Below are 22,779 nucleotides of genomic sequence, written 5' to 3'. Positions count from 1 at the left end.
GAAAAATGTTGGGGGTTAGCGGTTGACACTATTGAGTCCGGTAATGAGTTCCACACTTCGACAACTTGGTTGCTGAAGTCATATTTTTTACAGTCAAGTTTGGAGCGGTTAATATTAAGTTTGAATCTGTTGCGTGCTCTTGTGTTGTTGCGGTTGAAGCTGAAATAGTCATTGACAGGTAGAACGTTGCAGCATATGATCTTGTGGGCAATACTTAGATCGTGTTTTAGGCGACGTAGTTCTAAGCTTTCTAGACCTAGGATTGATAGTCTATTTTCGTAGGGTATTCTGTTTCGAGTGGAGGAGTGAAGGGCTCTTCTGGTGAAGTATCTTTGGACATTTTCAAGGATGTTGATGTCCGAGATGTGGTATGGGTTCCAGACAGATGAACTGTATTCAAGGATGGGTCTGGCAAAAGTTTTGTAGGCTCTGGTGAGTAGCGTGAAATTGCCAGAGCGGAAGCTGCGCTTTTTCCTCCTGTGTGCTAACTGCAATTAGTTCGTCCTCTTCCTTAAAACACCAAAGAAGCACATGGCTAGCTTACTGTGTACCATTCTGGAATGCTAAAATTAAGCTACTGGTTGGGTGATGACAGACATAAAGCATTGCTAAGTATCCCAAATCATGTTTTGCTAGGCAGAAATAAAGAGGTTGCCTATTTAAATTAAAGTGGAAAATTCAGGAGGAATGTGGAGTAACACCCTACCACTTATTCCTTCCATACTATTCAAACTTCTCCTTAACCTATGTGTGTGTGTATGTGTGTGTGTGTGTATATTAGGGCAGTGTTTCCCAACCTTTTTTGAGCCGCGGCACATTATTCATATTTTCAAAATTCTGGGGAACACTGAAGGGGGGGCGGGGGGCGGGGCTAAAGAAAAGTTTGGACAAAAAAAAAATCTCTTCCTCCATTTCACTCTATTTCTCCCTCCCTCTTTCTCTCTCTTCCTTCCCTTCTTTCTCTCTCCATCCCTCTTTCTTTCTTCCTCTTTTTTGCTCTTTCTCTCTCCCTCCTTCCCTCCCTCCATGTCTTTCCCTCTCCCTCCTTCCCCCCTCTCTTTCTCTCTCTTGCTTTCTTTCCCTCTCTTTCTCTTTCTCTCTTTCTCTCATTCTCTCTCCCCTCCTTTTTCTCTCTCTCTCTTTCTCTGTCGTTCACCATGCCGGCAACAGAGAGAAAAAGAAAGAGAGAGAGAGAGCTGGAGAGAGAATGGAGGGCGCCGTTGTCTTCGCCTCCGCCCGCCGGCTCTGCAGCTAAGAGGCAACAGCAGCCATCAGCCTCCTTGCCCTCCCAGACGTTCCCAGCGCCCGGCCACGCGCCGCCTCCCCGCCTCCCGTTAGCCCGGCTGACCTTTCCCTGCTGCCGTTTTCTCTTCATGGCGCAAAGCCACACAGTCCTGGACTCCCGGATCGCTCGCTTTTCCGGCCAGCAAGCGCGGCGCGGCGCTTTCCTGGGCAGATGGCTTTGCTGACCGGAGAAGCGAGCGAGCGCCATGAAAACGGCAGCAGGGAAAGGTCAGCCGGGCTAACGGGAGGCGGCGCGCGGCCGGGCGCTGGGGACGTCTGGGAGGGCGAGGGGAGCCGGCGGGTGGAGGCGAAGACAACGGCGCCCTCCATTCTCTCTCCGGCAGCGAAGGAGAGGGGGCGGATCACGCCCCAATACAGGAGGCGGCGGAGGAGGAGGAGGAGGAGAGTGGGCGGATCGGACGGGCAATGGGGCAGGGCAGAGAAGCCAGGGGCGCGTTTGGCCAGAGGCACCGTTTCCGGCTGACTCCCGCAGGGAAAAAAAAGAGGAGAGGCTCTGCCGTCCCGGAGTCAACTGGCCGACGCCGGGTCTCCTCAGGCTCTCTCTCTCCGAGCCCCGTTTTTCTCCCTCCCGCCCCCCGCCCCCCCAAAGGGCGCGCAAGAGTTAAAACTCCGCCGTCTGTGGAGGAGCCTCGCCTCCGCTTGGCGACCTTCCCTCCTTTTTCACTTGCCCGCGTCTGGCGCGACTATCTTCCCTCAGTAAATACCCGAGTCCCCCCCCTCATGCCCCGGAGACCAGAACGGAGGACTTCGAGTTAGGGGGAGCTTCAATGCCCCTTCACAGGTAGCGTCAAGGAAGGGCCGCTGACTGAAGCCCCGATTAAACTCACTTTAATTCTGCAAGCATTCAACACAGCCCGGCTAAGTCGCTGCCTTGGAGAAAGGGGGTTATTCCGGCCAAAAAAGCTGGGAAAGAAGGCTTGAAGTAAAGGGAGCCGCGGCCCAGCCGGAAACAGCTGCATCGGGCAGTAGCCGGGGGACAGTTGCGAGTGGGAGCTCCAGGTTGGAGGCACTGGCGGTCCGGCACTGGCAGTGCCCCGCCCACCTGGAGCTTCCTGCGGCACACCTGACCGTGTCTCGCGGCACACTACTGTGCCGCGGCACACCGGTTGGGAAACGCTGTATTAGGGACACAACTCTCTCCCCCATACTTTTTGTGGCCCTAGGAGCTTTTCAGCCTCCCCCCTCCCAATTAAACAACCCTACCAAATATCAGTGAGTGGGTTTTCTGGCATTATAAGGTTTATTTTACTATTAGAAACATAGAAACATAGAAACATAGAAGTCTGACGGCAGAAAAAGACCTTATGGTCCTTCTAGTTTGCCCTTATACGATTTTCTGTATTTTATCTTACGATGGATATATGTTTATCCCAGGCATGTTTAAATTCAGTTACTGTGGATTTATCTACCACGTCTGCTGGAAGTTTGTTCCAAGGATCTACTACTCTTTCAGTAAAATAATATTTTCTCATGTTGCTTTTGATCTTTCCCCCAACTAACTTCAGATTGTGTCCCCTTGTTCTTGTGTACACTTTCCTATTAAAAACATTTCCCTCCTGGACCTTATTTAACCCTGTAATATATTTAATAGTTTCGATCATGTCCCCCCTTTTCCTTCTGTCCTCCACACTATACAGATTGAGTTCATTAAGTCTTTCCTGATACGTTTTATGCTTAAGACCTTCCACCATTCTTGTAGCCCGTCTTTGGACCCGTTCAATTTTGTCAATATCTTTTTGTAGGTGAGGTCTCCAGAACTGAACACAGTATTCCAAATGTGGTCTCACCAGCATTCTATATAGCGGGATCACAATCTCCCTCTTCCTGCTTGTTATACCTATAGCTCTGCAGCCAAGCATCCTACTTGCTTTCCCTACCGCCTGACTGCACTGTTCACCCATTTTGAGACTGTCAGAAATCACTACCCCTAAATCTTTTTCTTCTGAAGTATTTGCTAACACAGAACTGCCAATACAATACTCAGATTGAGGATTCCTTTTCCCCAAATGCATTATTTTACATTTGGAAACATTAAACTGCAGTTTCCATTGCTTTGACCATTTATCTAGTAAAGCTAAATCATTTACCATATTACAGACGCCTCCAGGAATATCAACCCTATTGCACATCGGCAAATAGGCAAACCTTCCCTACCAAACCTTCCCCTATGTCACTCACAAACATATTAAAAAGAATAGGACCCAGAACAGACCCTTGTGGCACACCGCTTGTAACCTGTCTCTGCTCAGAATACTCGCCGTTAACAATAACTACGCTTCAGCCATCTGCAAATCCATTGAACTATTCAGGGATTAAGTCCAATCTTCACTAATTTATCTATCAGCTCTTTATGTGGAACCGTATCAAAGGCTATTTTTAAGGATTTGTTGTTATTCTTGTTTATGTATTATTATTATTTATTGATTTGATTTCTAGGTCGTCCTACTCCTGAGACTCAGGAGTTGGTGGTGTGTGCCTTCAAATAAATTTAGGTTCTTGGCAACTGTGTGGCAAGTCTCTGCGGGTTTCTTTTTTTCTTAAAAAAAAAAACATTTTTTATTAAATTGCAAAGACAAAGAAAACATACATTACATGTAACATTTAGTGGAGCAACAATCGCTCCTCTCAAAGTAGAAGTCATCTTTATATTTGTAATAAGTAAAAAAAGAATTTTAAAAAACTTTATCATTGTTTATAAAATACTTAGAGATATCAATTGTAAGATAATAAGTAAAAACACATCTAAAACGTTTAAAAATACATAGAAATTGTAAGATTATCACTTAAAATGAACTATGAAGAAAAAAAAGAGAAATGGTAGAAGAAGAAAGAAGGAGTTTACGTCTGTATTGTTAATAATCACTATCTAATATAATATAACTACCAGGTACAAATATATTTCAAATAGTGTAAAAATAAGGTTATCTCTGTTTCTCTGTATCCCACCAGATATATACCTTTTGCCAAACATCATAAAATTCTGATTCTTCTTGATTTTTTTAACCTTCTCGTCATCATGTCCTGCTCAGCACATTCTAAAATTTTCTTAAATATTATTTATTATTTATTATTTAGATTTGTATGCCGCCCCTCTCCATGAACTCGGAGTACAGTGGTACCTCGAGATACGAGTTTAATTCGTTCCGGACCTGGGCTCTTAAGTCGAGCAGCTCTTATCTCGAACGACTTTTCCCCATAGGAATTAATGTAAATAATTTTAATTGGTTCCAGCCCTCAAAAAACTCACAAAGTTAGTCTAAATTATGCAGAAAGACATGTTTTTAATGAAGAAATGTACATGTACATATAAATGAATAATGAAGTTTCTTTCACTTAACTTGTAAACTTTCTTAAACTTTTAAATTTACATATGTTCAACTTCTCTGCCACCCAATCCTGTAGGACAGAGGTCCCCAACCCTTTTTGCACCAGGGACCGGCTTTAAGCGATCAAGAGAGGAATGGGTGAATGAATGGACGGAGGGTGGGAAGGAAGGAAGGAAAGAGGGAAGGGACAGAAACAGAGGAAGGAAGCAAGGAAACTTATGAAAGGGGAGAGTAAGAGAGGAATGAGTGAAGGGAGGGAGGGAGGGAAGAAGGTGGGAAGGAGAAAGAAAAGAAGAAATAGAAGAAGGGAAGGTAAAAGAGAGAAAGAAAAAGAGCAAGCAAGAAAGAAAGAAAGAAAGGGGGAAGGGACAGGAACAGAGGAAGGAAGCAAGGAAACTTATGAAAGGGGAGAGTAAGAGAGGAATGAGTGAAGGGAGGGAGGGAGGGAAGAAGGTGGGAAGGAGAAAGAAAAGAAGAAATAGAGGAAGGGAAGGTAAAAGAGAGAAAGAAAAAGAGCAAGAAAGAAAGCTGCAAGCACCCCCCCGAGCCCCCCAGGCCGGCTGCAACCTTTTAAAACATGCGCGCCGCTTCGCAGCTGTCTCCTGAAGCCGAACGCGGAAGTTAGCGTTTGGCTTCAGGAGACAGCTCCTTGGCGCTTGTATCTCGAATTTGGGCTTGTAAGTAGAACAAAAATATCTCTCCCCTCCCAGCTCTTATCTCGAGTTGCTCTTAAGTAGAGCAGCTCTTATGTCGGGGTTCCACTGTATCTGTTTCTTTTGGGGTCTCAAAGTCTTTCCATTTTTGAGCGAAAGCTATCCTAGCTGCTACTAAAATGTGGAAGTACAGTGGTACCTCTACTTAAGAACTTAATTCGTTCCGTGACCAGGTTCTTGAGTAGAAAAGTTTGTAAGTAGAAGCAATTTTTTCCATAGGAATCAATGTAAAAGCAAATAATGTGTTCAAACCCATTAGGAAAGAAATAAAAGCTTGGAATTTGGGTGGGAGGAGGAGGAGGAAGAAGAGGAGGAGGACAGTCGCTGCTGATGGAAAAAGGTGAGGTGAGGGAAATAACAAAAAATCCAAAACTTTAAGGCTTAAAAAAAAAAGGGGCGGCGAGGAGAAGCACGCGTTTTATATACACCTGGCACGAGGTTGTTGTTATTATTATTATTATTATTATTATTATTATTATTATTATTATTATTATTTATTAGATTTGTATGCTGCCCCTCTCTGTAGATTCGTGCCGGGTTGCCTACCATACACTGCGCCAGAGAGAGAAACCCAGGGGGAATGGCAGGAAACTGGCCGGGCCTTCGTGCCGTTCCGAAATTTCCTGGGAAATTTTTCCAGGCTCAGGGTTCTTAAGTAGAAAATGGTTCTTAAGAAGAGGCAAAAAAATCTTGAACACCCGGTTCTTAACTAGAAAAATTCTTAAATAGAGGCATTCTTAGGTAGAGGTCCCACTGTAGTTTTTTCTGGCTTCCTTTTTTGTAGGGTGCAGAGTCCATAATAATAATAATAATAATAATAATAATAATAATAATAATAATAATAATAATAATAATAATAATAGTAATAGTAATAGTAATAGTAATAGTAATAGTAATAGTAATAGTAATAGTAATAGTAATAGTAATAGTAATAGTAATAGTAATAGTAATAGTAATAGTAGTAATAATAATAATAATAATAATAATAATAATAATAATAATAATAATAATAATAATAATATATTAGATTTGTATGCCGCCCCTCTCCGAAGACTCCCACCTGCTTCTGTCCTCATGGTGGGACTAGAACTCCCAGTCTCCCAGTTACTCATTGGGTGCCTCCAACACCCTTCTTTTAAACCTTAGACCCATGATGGCGAACCTATGGCAGGCGTGCTAGAGGTGGCACATAGAGTCCTCTCTGTGGGCACTTGAGTCATCGCCAGTTGCTCTTTTGGTTTCCGAAGTGAATGTGCACCAACCAGATGGTCTTTGCGCATGCCAGAGTGCTGGAAACCTGAAGACCAGCTGGCTGGTGAGATTGTGTGCACTGTCCAGGTTTCTGGTCCTCCTGCATATGCAAAAATCAGTTGGCCAGTGCCCAAAATCTGAAGAGCAGATGGCCAATGCACGCAGGCACATCAGCCAGCTCATCTTCAGGTTTCTGGCACATGCACACCTGCGCACATGTTCTGTTTGGGGCATCACCCATCACTGCCTTAGGGGAACCTTAAGCCATTGAAATATCTCTATCGACCCTGCCTTTTGCAGGTGGAACAAATCTAGACAATACAGCCTTATGTAGCATGGAAAAGCATGGTATAACCTGGAGAACTTGGCCACAGGATAACCACTTGGCACTATTACATTCCTGTAACTGCTTGATAAATAAGTTGTTTGTATTGACTTAGCATCAGGGGTGGGCATGATCGAAACATTTAAATGTGTTAAAGGGTTATATAAGGTCCAGGAAGGATGTGTTTTCAATAGGAAAGTGAACACAAGAACAAGGGGACACAATCTGAGGTTAGTCGGGGGAAAGATCAGAAGCAACATGAGAAAAAATATTATTTTACTGAAAGAGTAGTAGATCCTTGGAACAAACTTCCAGCAGACGTGGTTGGTAAATCCAGAGTCACTGAATTTAAACATGCCTGGGATAAACATAGATCCATCCTAAGATAAAATACAGGAAATAGTATAAGGGCAGACTAGATGGACCATGAGGTCTTTTTTCTGCCATGAATCTTCTATATTTCTATGTTTCTTCTATGTTATTTGTAATTCTATATGGTAATTTATATTGTTGTAAACCACCCTGAGTTCTTCGGCATTGGGCGGCATACAAATCTAATAAATGATGATGGTGATGATGATGATGTCTATACAACACAGCAAACGAGATCACTATGCTGGATTTCTTATTTCATCACCAGTCGGGCGCTTCCCAAGCACCTACGACTGCGTGGTGTAGCGGCGAATCATGTTTGCTGATCCCAGTAAAGCGGCCTTTTGCAATTGACAGATGGAGATTTTGTCAATTCCGATGGTTTTCAAATGTCTGCTGAGATCCTTTGGCACTGCGCCCAGTGTGTCAAGTACCACTGGGACCACTTTCACTGGCTTATGCCAGAGTCGTTGCAGCTCGATTTTTTTTTTTTTATTATTATTATTATTATTATTATTATTATTATTATTGTCAAATAAAATAAAATATTGCTGTGTTTTTGACGTCGCATTAATGTGTAGATGGCAAACCAGTTGTTACAGAATGTGAAGCCCACCTCTGATGAACAAGCGCCTCTCCAAGCGCCCAGAGAAAGGAGAATGCTTCATTCGCTCTGCATTGCCAAAGCCTCCTTAAGCGCCACCAAAAGGCTCCTCTGGCAGCCCAGAAAAGTCTGAGATGGCCGGGATTAAAGGGGGAATGGCAGGAAACTGACCTATAAAGCCCTTCAGGGCACCGGACCAGATTATCTCAGGGACCGCCTTCTGCTGCACGAATCCCAGCGACCAGTTAGGTCCCACAGAGTGGGTCTTCTCCGGGTCCTGTCAACTAAACAATGCCGCTTGGCGGGACCCAGGGGAAGAGCCTTCTTTGTGGCGGCCTCAGCCCTCTGGAACCAACTACCCCCAGAGATTAGAATTGCCCCCACCCTCCTTGCCTTTCGTAAGCTACTTAAAACCCACCTTTGCCGACAGGCATGGGGGAACTGAGATATTCTTTCCCCCTAGGCCTTTACAATTTTATGCATGGTATGTCTGAATGTATGTTTGGTTTTTACTTTAATGGGTTTTTAATTGTTTTTACTATTGGATTATTGTGTATACTGTTCTATTATTGTTGTTAGTCGCCCCGAGTCTCCGGAGAGGGGTGGCATACAAATCCAATAAATCAAATCAAATCAAACTAGCCGGGCCTTCGTGCCGCTGTCAAATTTCCTGGGAAATTTTTCCGGGCTCGGGTTCTTAAGTAGAAAATGGTTCTTAAGAAGAGGCAAAACAATCTTGAACACCTGGTTCTTAAGTAGAGGTACCATTATACAAGTATTTCTTCACAGAAATGGATGGTTTAAGACAGTGATGGCGAACCTATGGCACAGGTAGCATGCGGAGCCATATCTGCTGGCACGCATCTCCAATCTCCATGTGTGTGCTGGCCAGCTGAATTTTGGCTCGCACGAGGCTTTGGGGGGCGTTTTTGGCCTCCAGACAGCCTCAGGGGTGTCACGCTGAATATTGCCAGCCCCAGAGACATTTAGTAATTAAAGAGTTAACTTTGTGTGCCTTAATAAGAACCTCCTATTATGATGTAATATCCTGCCAAATCTAACATCACTTCCTTCTTCTTCCTCCTAAAACTCCTTTCTCGTTTTACCTCTATCACGTGAAGACATATTTGTTGTGTTGTCCTTCGAGACATGTTTCATTTTTCTACTTTTATAATAAAAGAAATCTTGTTTTGAACAAATGACGAAAGGCTTCTATTCATTGCCTCCACAGGGTTAATGTTCTAACGGACACTGATCACTTACAAACCGCGACAAGGGGGAGGATGGTCGAGGGTGTTTTTATCGTCCTCTGGCTCCAGGGAAGCCTTTGGAGCCTAGCAAGGGCGAAATACAAGCCTACTGGGCCCACCAGAAGTTGGGAAACAGTCCGTTTCCGACCTCCAGAGGACCTCCAGGGGGTGGGAGAAGCTGTTTTCTCCCTCCCCAAGCATTGAATTATGGGTGTGGGCACTCACACATTTTATTTATTTATTTATTAGATTTATATGCCACCCCTTTCCGTAGACTCGGGACGGCTCACAACATAATAAAACAATTCATAACAAATCTAATAATTTACAATTTAAAATTTAAAGTAGTTAAGAAACCCCATTTTTTAAGCAGACATACACACAAGCATACCATACATAAATTGTATACTCAATCTGTATACTATACTCAATCTGTATAGTCTGGAGGACAGAAGGAAAAGGGGGGACATGATCGAAACATTTAAATATATTAAAGGGTTAAATAAGGTCCAGGAGGGAAGTGTTTTTAATAGGAAAGTGAACACAAGAACAAGGGGACACAATCTGAAGTTAGTTGGGGGAAAGATCAAAAGCAACATGAGAAAATATTATTTTACTGAAAGAGTAGTAGATCCTTGGAACAAACTTCCAGCAGATGTGGTAGATAAATCCACAGTAACTGAATTTAAACATGCCTGGGATAAACATATATCCATCCTAAGATAAAATACAGAAAATAGTATAAGGGCAGACTAGATGGACCATGAGGTCTTTTTCTGCCGTCACACTTCTATGTTTCTATGTTCTATGTTATTGCTCCTGTTCGACAGGGAAATCAAAATGAGCTCGATGCTAGGACCGGAGCCAGAATGTGTCTGTGTTGAGAACAATGTGATTGTGCTAGAGATTTCCCTGCACAACAATGTTAAAATGAACCAGTGAGCTAAACAGTAACCCCAGCACTCTTTTGTAAATCTAGTACAATAGCAATCCTGCTGAATGTTGAAATTAACACAACAATTACTCCAGTCATACAGTATATGGAATAGTATTTTGTTTTATTATTTGGAAGAAAAGTATAAGGTTTTGATTTCTGTGTTCTGGCGATGGTCAACAATATTTATTTGGGCTCCAGAGATTGGCTGATCATGAGATCCTCAATAGCAAAGTCCTTTATTTTATTTATTTAATATTTATTTATTTTGTCAAGCGTCTGTAACATAATAGACAAAAATATAAACATTGCATAAAAAAGAATACAAATACTGTAAGTAGTTTGAAATATGGAATAAATGGTACCATTGGATTGAGCATAGAAAAACAAAAGTAAAAATAAAGAGTTAAAATAGAAGCATAACATGTAAATATGCATATAGAAAAGTATTTTAGCGATTGCAATAATGTAACATCAGTACAATATGTCCAAATTAAAATAAATAAATAAATAAATGACGATGCAGTGATGTAACAATGCAGAATCATTTATTGTATTATTGTATTATTGTTTTTTGCAAAAGAGACTGGAAATTAATAAATTCTATTTAAATAAAAGAAAACAAATGAAATGGAACATTAGGACAGGGACGGTAGACATGCTGGTGAACTTATGAATGCCCAGGGGATTCTAAGAGAGGCCCCACAGAGGCTTCTCCCCGCCTTTTACGGCTCTCTTTCCTCCCAGGAGATTCCTAGAGAGGCCCCACAGAGGCTTCTCCCCGCCTTTTACGGCCCTCTTTCCTCCCAGGAGATTCCTAGAGAGGCCTCACAGAGGCTTCTCCCCGCCTTTTCCGGCCCTCTTTCCTCCCAGGAGATTCCTAGAGAGGCCCCACAGAAGCTTCTCCCCGCCTTTTCCGGCCCTCTTTCCTCCCAGGAGATTCCTAGAGAGGCCTCACAGAGGCTTCTCCCCGCCTTTTCCAGCCCTCTTTCCTCCCAGGAGATTCCTAGAGAGGCCCCACAGAGGCTTCTCCCCACCTTTTCCGGCCCTCTTTCCTCCCAGGAGATTCCTAGAGAGGCCCCACAGAGGCTTCTCCCCACCTTTTCCGGCCCTCTTTCCTCCCAGGAGATTCCTAGAGAGGCCCCACAGAGGCTTCTCCCCACCTTTTCCGGCCCTCTTTCCTACAGTTGCTTACGAACTGTAGTCATCCCGATACTAACTTTTCCTGCAGCTCTCCACCCAGGTTATGATTCATCCCTTGTCCCCATATCCACAAGTTCATCACATGGACCACTAAGGTTCCATGAGCCTCCCCTGTACTTCCAGCTGGTGCTGAACAAAGGATGACCTTGAATCTTCTAAAAAGAATTTTTTGGGGAGGGATTAAGATTTTTTTATTTTTCCACTCAAAAAACATATATTAGTTGTGGCTAGTATTTTTCCCTCTCATGCATCCACCCCTCCCCAGTTCCCACAATACCATGCTACTATGCTGCATTAGTTGCCGATCAGTTTCCGGTCACAATTCAAAGTGTTGGTTATGACCTATACCAGTGATTTTCAACCTTTTTTGAGCCGCGGCACATTTTTTACATTTACGAAACCCTGGGGCACATCGAGCGGGGGGGGGGGGGCTAAAAACAGTTTGGACAAAAAAATTCTCTCTCTCTCTCTTCCTCCCCTTCACTCTATTTCTTTCTCCCTCCCTCTTTCTCTCCCTTCCTTCCTCTTTCTTTCTCTCTCTCTCCATCCCTCTTTCTTTCTCTTCCTTCCTTCCTCTCTTTTTTGCTCTTTTTCTCTCTCTCTCCCTCCCTACCTCCCTCTATGTCTTTCTCTCTCTCTCCTTCCCTCCCTCTTTCTATCTCTCTCTTGCTTGCTTTCTCTCTCTTGCTCTCTCTCTCTTGCTCTCTCTCTTTCTTTCTCTTGTTTTCTCTCTCTTGCTTTCTTTTTCTCTCTCTTGTTCTCTTTCTCTCTCTTTCTCTCGTTCTTTCTCTCTCTTTCTTTCTCTCTCTCTTACTTTCTTTCTCTCTCTCTTTCTTTCTTTCTCTCTGAGCTTTGCGGCACACCTGACCATGTCTCGCGGCACAGTAGTGTGCCACGGCACACTGGTTGAAAAACACTGACCTATACAGCCTTCATGGCACTGGGCCAGATTATCTCAGGGACCGCCTTCTGCCGCACGAATCCCAGCGACCAGTTAGGTCCCACAGAGTTGGCCTTCTCCGGGTCCCGTCAACTAAACAATGTCAGTTGGCGGGACCCAGGGGAAGAGCCTTCTCTGTGGCGGCCCCGGCCCTCTGGAACCAACTCCCCCCAGAGACTACAATAGCCCCCACCCTCCTTGCCTTTTGTAAGCTCCTCAAAACCCACCTCTGCCATCAGGCATGGGGGAACTAAGATAATCTTTCCCCCTAGGCCTCTACAATTTATGCATGGTATGTTTGTATGTATGATTGGTTTTATAACAAGGGTTTTTAGCTGTTTTAGTATTGGATTTTTACATTCTGTTTTTGTCACTGTTGTTAGCCGCCCTGAGTCCACGGCGAGGGGCGGCATACAAATCCAATAAAGAATAATAAAATAATAATAATAATAATAATAATAATAATAATAATAATAATAATAATAATAATACTTGTGGCAGGCCAAAGTCTCTAACTCAAAACGATGGCTTCAGCCTGAAGTGTATAGGATTGGGGTATAATGGTCAATTCTATAAATGTTCCACGTCACAAAATTCACATTGCAGCTCCTGCTTGGTTTCCAAACACTTTATTTTCTCTTCTTTTTTTTCTTTCTCTTCCAGTCTGACACCAATGCAAGCTACCTACGAGCGGCGCGAGCCGGCAACTTAGAAAAAGCTCTTGACTACTTAAAGAGTGGAGTGGACATCAACATTTGTAATCAGGTTGTAGAAATATTTCACCCGCACATATTTTGCTTTTACCACTAGCCTGTGTTTGTGTCTCGAGAGCGTCTATCCAAGTGTTCAGAACAGCCTCCTCCAGGTTAAGCTCAATGTTCTTCTAGCAAGGCTGGCTGAGGAGTATGGGAGTTGCAATCCAGACCATTTAGAGCAGTGATTTTCAACCTTTTTTGAGCTGCGGCACATTTTTTACATATACAAAATAATGGGGCACCTTGAGCGGGGGGGGGGGGACCTGGGGGGGCTAAAAAAATTTGGACAAAAAAATTCTCTCTCTCTCTCCCTCCCTTTTGCTCTATTTCTCTCCCTCTTTCTCTCTCTTCCTTCCTTCCTCTCTCTCTCCATCCCTCTTTCTCTCTTCCTTCCTCTCTTTTTTGCTCTCTTTCTATCTCTCCCTCCTTCCCTGCCTCTCTTTCTCTCTCTCTCTCTTGCTTTCTTTCTCTCTCTCTTTCTTTCTTTTTCTTTCTCTCTTTCTTTCTTTCTTTCTTTCTTTCTCTCTCTTTCTCTTTCTCTCTCTCTCTCTTGCTTTCTTTCTCTTTCTTTCTCTCTCCCTCTTTCTCTCTCTCTCTTGCTTTCTTTCTCTTTCTTTCTCTCTCTCTTGCTTTCTTTCTTTCTCTTTCTTTCTTTCTCTTTCTTTCTTTCTCTCTCTCTCTCTTGCTTTCTATCTCTTTCTCTCTCTCTCTCTCTCTCTTGCTTTCTTTCTCTTTCTTTCTCTCTCTCTCTTGCTTTCTTTCTCTTTCTTTCTCTCTCTCTCTTTCTTTCTTTCTCTTTCTTTCTCTCTCTCTTGCTTTCTTTCTCTTTCTTTCTCTCTCTCTCTTGCTTTCTTTCTCTTTCTTTCTTTCTCTCTCGCTCTTGCTTTCTTTCTCTTTCTTTCTCTCTCTCTTGCTTTCTTTCTCGCTCTCTCTTTTGCTGAGCTTCGCGGCACACCTGACCATGTCTCGCGGCACACTAGTGTGCCCCGGCACACTGGTTGAAAAACACTGATTTAGAGGGCTTGAGGTTCGCTTAAGCAGTTTAAAAAAACGTATTTCATATCTGCTGGGTATTATTATTATTACATTGTTGTTGTTGTTGTTGCTGCTGCTATTACTACTATTAATAATATAGTTACTGGACAAAAATTATTAGTTTCTCCTAAAAAGGCGAATGGGGGAGAAAGAGAGAGAGAAGGAGAGAGAGAGAGAAAGAGAGAGAGAAGGAGAGAAAGAGAGAAAGAGAAAGAGAGAGCGAGAGAGAGAAGGAGAGCGAGAGAGAGAAGGAGAGATAGAAAGAGAGAGAGAAGGAGAGAGAGAGAAAAAGAGAGAGAGAAGGAGAGAGAGAAAGAGAGAGAAGGAGAGAGAGAGAGAGGAGAGAGAGAGAATGAGAGAAAGAGAGAGAGAAGGAGAGAGAGAAGGAAAGAGAGAGAGAGAGGAAGGAAGGAAGGAAGGAAGGAAGGAAGGAATTGGAACTGGATGCAGTACTCTAGGCAGGGTCTTACTGGGGCTTTATAAAGTGGTACTAATACTTCCCGTTATTTTAATTCTCTGTCTCTATTTATAGAAGCAAGGATTTTATTAGCTTTTTTGGGTGATGCTGCAACATCGGCAGTCAAAAAAGGCAATGCAACCCTAAATTGCATTAACAGAGGGATACTGTCTAGGACCAGGGAGGTACTAATACCACTCATAGAATAGGATAGGATAGAATAAAATAAAATAGACTAGACTAGACTAGAATAGAATAGAATAAAATAGAATAAAATAGACTAGACTAGAATAGAATAGAATAGAATAGACTATAGATAGACTAGACTAGAATAGACTAGAATAGAATAGAATAAAATAGACTAGACTATAGAATAGAATAGAATAAAGCCTTAGTTAGATCACACCTAGAGTACTGTATCCAGTTTTGGTCACCACACTACAAAAAAGACATTGAAGCTCTAGAGAAAATGCAGAAGAGAGCAACCAAGATGATAAGGGGACTGGAAACTAAAACATATAAAGAGAGGTTGCAGGAACTGAGCAAGGCCAGTCTAGCAAAGAGAAGGACCAAGGGAGACATGATAGCAATCTTCCAATACTTGAGGGGCTGCCACACAATGGGGGCATGGGGGTCCCGTTTCATTGGCACCTATAAGGCGAAACTCTCATTTGGAAATGAAACAGCCCTTAAGTTTGTGGTTTTGCGGGGGATGGGAGGAAGTTGCCCTGTGGCCTCCCTGGGCATGGCACCCATCAGTGATGCCCCAAAATGGATAACTACCATAATTCTCTGCCAACATAGGGAAGTTCTCTCTTCAATACATTGGATGGAAAGAGGTTGCTGACTATCATGTATGTGCAATATGTTATTTAGGTAAAACATAAGGATAACTGTACTTCTTTTTTCTGTTAGACTGATGATTCATTGAATTGCGAAGGGAATAAGTAATGAATTACAAAGAGATGCCATTCCTTCCTTCCTTCCTTCCTTCCTTCCTTCCTTCCTTCCATCCTTTCCTTCTCCATCTCTCTCCCCTTCCCTCCCCTCTCCTCCTCCCCTCCCTCTTTACTGCCTTCCCTTCTTCCCCTCCCCTCCCTTCTCTCCCTCCCTCCCCTCTCTTTCCTTCCTTCCTTCCTTCCTTCCATCCTTTCCTTCTCCATCTCTCTCCCCTTCCCTCCCCTCTCCTCCTCCCCTCCCTCTTTACTGCCTTCCCTTCTTCCCCTCCCCTCTCTTCTCTCCCTCCCTCCCTCCCCTCCCCTCCCTCCCTTTCCTCCCATTCCCTCCTTTCCCTCAAGCTCTCGCCATGCGGGAATGTGACCTTTAGGCCTCTTGAGTTTATCTCTTGTTGTTCCGAGCGCCCTGCATCAATCTCTCCCCTCCCCTTTTCCTTTTTATCAGAATGGGCTGAACGCTCTCCATCTCGCTTCCAAAGAAGGCCACATAGAGGTTGTGTCGGAGCTGATCCAGAGAGGCGCCAGTGTGGACGCAGCAACCAAGGTCTGGAGCTGGTATTGGAAACTTTCCCCTAAAGGCCTTGAGCCTTTAGCTGAGAGGTAGAGGGGGTGGGTTGGGGGTGCAGAGAAAAGGGAAACTGTTTTGGGGACAGTTGTTTCAGGGACCGGAAGTAAACAAAGGCTGGTCAATAGATGAATCTGTCTCATTTCAGCTGAAGTCTGCTTCCTATAATATCTGCGATTACGAAGAACCAGATCAGAGGTCTTCAAACTTGGCCACTTTAAGACTTGTGGACTTCAACTCCCAGAATTCTCCAGCCAGCACAGCACAACTGGCTGGAGAATTCTGGGAGTTGAAGTCCACAAATCTTAAAGTGGCTGAGTTTGAAGACCTCTGAATTAGATGGATAAAATACCACCGTTGTCCTAACATGCTTTGCTGAAAAGCCACAGTCACACAGTGGGCTTACTATTCCCACAATCCCTACAATACCCTGAGCCCAAAACCCAGATCCCAGCTAAGCAGTTTTGCATCCCAAAGACCTTGAATTGGACCGCCACTAGGCCTGGAAAGGCTTTGTAAGGGCAGCTGTGTCGTTGGCCAGCATCAGGCGTAGGTTCCACTCACCGAGCATTACCGGTACGCCTTCTGGGACCACCGCAGGTGTGTGCGTGCCTGGTGGGCGCACACACCCATCACTGAAGATTTGGCTTCTGCGCATGCGCAGCAAGTGAAATCTCATGCAAGGCTGCTCACGCGCATGAGATTTTGCCAATTTTTGCCAATTTCTTTGCTTCTGTGCATGCGCAGAAACAAAAAACCAGCAAAAATTGGTGAAATCTCTTGCACGCGAGCATCTTCATGCAAGATTTTGCTCATTGCACATGCGCAGAAGTGCAATTCACTTTGCGTTGCGTGGACATGTCGGGGGCTTGGAGATGTTTGTGCATCTCAATTTCTGCTACCAGAACCCCATTCAAGCTGTACCGGCTACAATCAGGGGTGGGCAGCAGGCAGGATAGGTTAGAACGTAGTTCCACCGGAAGAAATGAAGATGTGTGCACAGCTCCAGGTGATCGGCAGCTGTCACTTCCTGGATTACTTGTCTCGGCTCGGCTCTCCTGTTTTCCCCCTGCTGCTGCTGCTGCTGCGTCTGCGCTCCTTGCTTTTTTCCTCTTTCCTCCTTCCTGGCCTCGGATGAGCTTCCCTCTCTCCTGCCCGGCTCCCCTCCAGCCTCCCGCGGCCACCTCCCACCTAAGGTCCAAATAGAAGGTGTGGGTGGAAGCGGCGCTGGCAGCATTTATGCTTCTGGTAGCACCCGTTCACCTAGCTACCCAGCCTGAGGCGAGGGGGGCAGCCCAGGAAGGAGAGCGCAGGAAACCCAAAGCAAATTGTTACCCCAGCGAGCGACACTGGTAAGGTTGTAAGTCGAGGACTTAACAGTTCACTTGAACAATGATGATCGTTCAAGCCACCTGATCACATAGCCGACAAGCCACTCCTACCCAGTCACATGACCATTAAGCCACACCCACAAAATAAGCCACACCCGCAGTGTGGCAGTAAAAATGTTGGCTGCCCGTTACTGGCTGCAAACCATTACTGTCCAGCACCAATGTATTCAAGAGCAGCAATCCAATATTTACAACATCTGGATTGCAAAGAGCTTATTACCAGGAGGAAGGGAAGATAATTTGGCCATGGGTTCCATCAAGTGTCAGAGTCAGAAACATAGAAACATAGAAGACTGACGGCAGAAAAAGACCTCATGGTCCATCTAGTCTGCCCTTATACTATTTCCTGTATTTTATCTTACAATGGAAATATGTTTATCCCAGGCATGTTTAAATTCAGTTACTGTGGATTTACCAACCACGTCTGCTGGAAGTTTGTTCCAAGGATCTACTACTCTTTCAGTGAAATAATATTTCAGCACCACAAAACCTCCAGTCAGGCCGTTTGAAACATTTCACACACTCCTAAATGGTTTGAGCTTCCCTGTGGCTCGGTTGTTCCATAGTAACGGACTCTCCAGCGCTCGGCTGTGTTTCTGCAGAGTTGCCGTTTTCATTCTCCTTCAAGGTCTCCGAGGAAGGGCTGGCACGGTTCTTCTGCAGCAGCAGCACACCTGCAGACCTGTGCCTGGGCTCGGCAGCTCCAGGGTTGGTGGAGGGCGGCAGGAGAGGCAGAGCTAATAGCCCACGCTAGAAGAGAAACAGGATGAGTGCAACGCACAGCGTCAATATCAGAATGCAAAAGGGGGAAATTAAATATACAGTGGTACCTCTACCTAAGAACTTAATTCATTCCGTGACCAGGTTCTTAAGTAGGAATGTTTGTAAGTAGAAGCAATTTTCCCCATAGGAATCAATGTAAAAGCAAATAATGCATGCAAACCCATTAGGAAAGAAATAAAAGCTCGGAATTTGGGTGGGAGGAGGAGGAGGAAGAAGAGGAGGAGGACAGACGCTGCCCAGAGCGAAGGGAGTGTTTCTTTTCTCTGGGCGCCAGCAGAGGTTTATTTCCTCTCCAAGCGCCCAGAGAAAGGAAAATGCTTCGTTCGCTCTGTACTGCCAAAGCCTCCCTAAGCGCCATCAAAAGACTCTTCTGGCAGCCCAGAAAAGTCCCAGATGGCCGGGATTAACCCTGCTGTACTTTTCGAAAAAACTCCCTAATCTTATGTTCCCGGGTCTATTTGACCCGGACTGCAAATTGATCATTTTAGGTACTTATATTTGGTCTTTTTGAAAGCTTTTTTCACCTGGAAACAAGTTTGAACATTTCTGCACACAATGGAATGAAAATTGAACTGGAAAAATTGATCCTTATTGGTTTATTTTGCACATAAATGTGCCTCCCCCCCATTTTTGTGAATTTGCAGTTTGCCTGCAAAATGCATTCTATTTTACTAAAGTTGGTGTGGGATTGGTAGCTTGAACATTTCTGAACATAAAGATATGAAGATTGAACTGGAAAAATTGATGCATATTGGTTTATTTTGCACATAAAAGTATGCCTCCCCCGTGTTCAATTATTTCAATTTATATAAAAATTATGCTGTTAATTTCAAACTTACATACTTGTTTTTAGTAAAATGGATTTCTTTCATAAAATTAGTTCTCTGGCTACAATGTACTTGATTTTCAAAAGGATATTCCAAATATTTCTAACCAAATATATATAAAAAGTGAACATAATGGCACAAAGCAAGGCCGAGGGGGGGGAGGTGGCCCTTTTGAGGCAAAAATAAACAAATAAGAATCATTTTTTTCAGTTCATTTATATTTTTCTTATGTTCAGGATTGTTCAATTTAGTATATCAAACATTTTGGGGGAAAATTCCTTAGAGATTTGTAGCCTTAAAAAATATAAATTGACACGAGCAGAACAAGTGTGACTTTTTGTTTTTCAGCAAGAAAGAAACCCCCCACCCCCCAAAAAAAATTCTCATAGAGAGAACCCCTGAAATGATGAAAAGTCATGAAATTTCAAGTTTCAGATATGCAGGGAAATTTTTTTACAGGGACTCAAACTTGGCTTCGGGTCACATACGACCCGAGCAGAACAGCAAGGTTTTAAAGGGGGAATGGCAGGAAACTAGCCGGACCTTGGTGCCGCTCTCAAATTTCCTGGGAAATTTTTCCGGGCTCGGGTTCTTAAGTAGAAAATGGTTCTTAAGAAGAGGCAAAACAATCTTGAACACTCAGTTCTTAAGTAGAGGTACCACTACACAAGTATTTCTTCACAGAAATGGATGGTCTAAGACAGTGATGGTGAACCTATGGCACAGGTGGCATAGCGCCTGTGTCATTTCCATCACAGTATCTTACCATGCTGCTGATGCTGCTGTTTGCCCACTAAGGGTGCCCACAGGGCAGGGGTGGGTTCCACTTACTTTTGCCACCGATTTGCATCGCAATGGCTTTTTGTGTGTTGACATGCTATACTGGCATGCATGCACACATGCACACAAGTTTTGTTGTTGTTATCATTATCATTATCATTATTTATTAGATTTGTATGCCGCCCCTCTCCGTAGACTCGGGGCAGTTCACAGCAATACAAACAGTGTACAATAACAAATCTCATATTTAAAAATATCTTGTTATAAGTACAATAACAAATCTCATATTTAAAAATATCTAAAAACCCATTATTTAAAAAAGACATGCACCCAAGCATACCATACATAAACTATATAGGCCTGGGGGAGATGTCTCAATTCCCCCATGCCTGACAACAGAGGTGGATTACAAAAGTTTCCCCTTTGTGTAATTCTGCTTCTGTGCATGCTCAGTAGCTATAATCAGCCCCAAACACAGCTGAGGAACTGATCAGCTGTGCTTCGGGAGAAGAAATAAAGGTAAGTATAAACCCAGAGGGCCCTTTTTCACGCAGCAGCAGAGGGAAAAAACTCCCAAACAGTAAAAAATTTGGGGGGAGGGGGAATGACAACGCCCACAGATTGGCACCCACTGAACTGGATCTGTGTTGTCATTGTGACATCACCAGCAGGATCCAGTCCAAACCGGGAGGACCTCCTTGGTGGTGCAGTGTTTAGAGCAGTGTTTCCCAACCTTGGCAACTTGAAGATATCTGGACTTCAACTCCCAGAATTCCCCAGCCAGAAAATGCTGGCTGGGGAATTCTGGGAGTTGAAGTCCAAATATCTTTAAGTTGCCGAAGTTGAGAAACACTGGTTTAGAGTACAGCACTGCAGGCTACTTCAGCTAACTGCTAGCTGTAGTTCAACAGTTCAAATCTCAGCTCAAGGTTGACTCAGCCTTCCATCCTTCCGAAGTGGGTAAATTGAGGACCCAGATTTTGGGGGATTCTGTAAACCGCTTAGAGAGGGCTGTAAAAGCACTACGAAGCGGTATATAAGTATAAATGCTATTGCTTTTGCTAAATGCTAACCCACCCCTGCCACAGTTTGCAAATGCTGGGCGCTTTTCAGATCCCAGTTTCCACAGCTCACCAAAGTTAAGAATTTATATCCTGAGAATTAACTGCATGGGAACCCTGAGTCTGGTTGGAGAAGGGCGGACTATAAATTTAGATAGATAGATAGATAGATAGATAGATAGATAGATAGATAGATAGATAGATAGATAGATAGATAGATGATAGGTAGATAGATGATAGATGGATAGATAGATAGATAGATGATAGATGATAGATAGATAGATAGATAGATAGATAGATAGATGATAGATAGATAGATAGATAGATAGATAGATAGATAGACAGATAGATGATAGATAGAGATAGACAGATAGATGATAGATGATAGATAGGTAGGTAGGTAGGTAGGTAGGTAGATGATAGATAGATAGATAGATAGATAGATAGACACAGATAGACAGATAGATAGATAGATAGATAGATAGATAGATAGATAGATAGATGATAGATAGATAGAGATAGATAGATAGATGATAGATAGATAGATGATAGATAGATAGATAGATAGATAGATAAATGATAGATAGATAGATGATAGATAGATAGATGATAGATAGATAGATAGATAGATGATAGATAGAGATAGATAGATAGATAGATAGATAAATGATAGATAGATAGATGATAGATAGATAGATAGATAAATGATAGATAGATAGATGATAGATAGATAGATAGATAGATAGATAGATAGATAGATAGATAGATGATAGATAGATAGATAGATAGATAGTAGATAGATAGATAGATAGATAGATAGATAGATAAATGATAGATAAATGATAGATAGATAGGTGATAGATGATAGATAGATAGATAAATGATAGATAGATAGATAGATGATAGATAGAGATAGATAGATAGATAGATGATAGATAGATAGATAGATAGATGATAGATAGATAGATAGATAGATAGATAAATGATAGATAGATAGATGATAGATAGATAGATGATAGATAGATAGATAGATAGATAGACAGATAGATGATAGATAGAGATAGATAGATAGAGATAGATAGATAGATAGATAAATGATAGATAGATAGATGATAGATAGATAGATAGATAAATGATAGATAGATAGATGATAGATAGATAGATAGATAGATAGATGATAGGATAGATAGATAGTAGATAGATAGATAGATAGATAGATAGATAGATAGATAGATAAATGATAGATAAATGATAGATAGATAGATGATAGATGATAGATAGATAGATAAATGATAGATAGATAGATAGATAAATGATAGATAGATAGATAGATAGATAAATGATAGATAGATAGATGATAGATAGATAGATAGATAGATAGATGATAGATAGATAGATAGATAGATAGATAGATAGATAGATGATAGATAGAGATAGATAGATAGATAGATAGATAGATAGATAGATAAATGATAGATAGATAGATGATAGATGATAGATAGATAAATGATAGATAGATAGATAGATAGATAGATAGATAAATGATAGATAGATAGATAGATAGATAAATGATAGATAGATAGATAGATAGATAGATAGATAGATAAATGATAGATAGATAGATGATTGATAGATAGATAGATAGATAGATAGATGATAGATAGATAGATAGATAGATAGATAGTAGATAGATAGATAGATAGATAGATAGATAGATAGATAGATAGATAGATAGATTAGACAGACAGACAGACAGATAAAGTTGCCCAAATTATCTAGTGCATTCTATTTCTGAGTCTCTGGAGAGGAGCGGCATATAAGTCTAATAAATACTACTCCTACTCCTACTCCTACTAATACTACTACTACTACTACTACTACTACTACCACTACTGATAATAATAATAATAATTGTTGTTTTGTTATTATTATTATTATTATTATTA

The 22,779-nt window shown here is 42.5% G+C and overlaps 1 protein-coding gene across 2 annotated transcripts in view; it reads left to right on the top strand.

Moving 5' to 3' along the window:
- ANK3 (ankyrin 3) overlaps positions 1 to 22,779 on the top strand; it is a 460,069-nt gene that overhangs the window by 225,989 nt on the left and 211,301 nt on the right. For both annotated transcript variants that reach the window (XM_070752072.1, XM_070752071.1), the window contains 2 exons: positions 12,887 to 12,988; positions 15,872 to 15,970. In XM_070752072.1, the coding sequence (XP_070608173.1) occupies positions 12,887 to 12,988; positions 15,872 to 15,970 (201 nt within the window). The remainder of the gene's footprint in view (positions 1 to 12,886; positions 12,989 to 15,871; positions 15,971 to 22,779) is intronic.

The sequence above is a fragment of the Erythrolamprus reginae genome, chromosome 5 (genome assembly GCF_031021105.1).
Source record: "Erythrolamprus reginae isolate rEryReg1 chromosome 5, rEryReg1.hap1, whole genome shotgun sequence".
In the NCBI taxonomy this organism is placed as follows: Eukaryota; Metazoa; Chordata; class Lepidosauria; order Squamata; family Dipsadidae; genus Erythrolamprus; species Erythrolamprus reginae.
The sequence above is the reverse complement of the archived record's forward strand: the minus strand, read 5'-3'. Positions and strand labels throughout refer to the sequence as shown.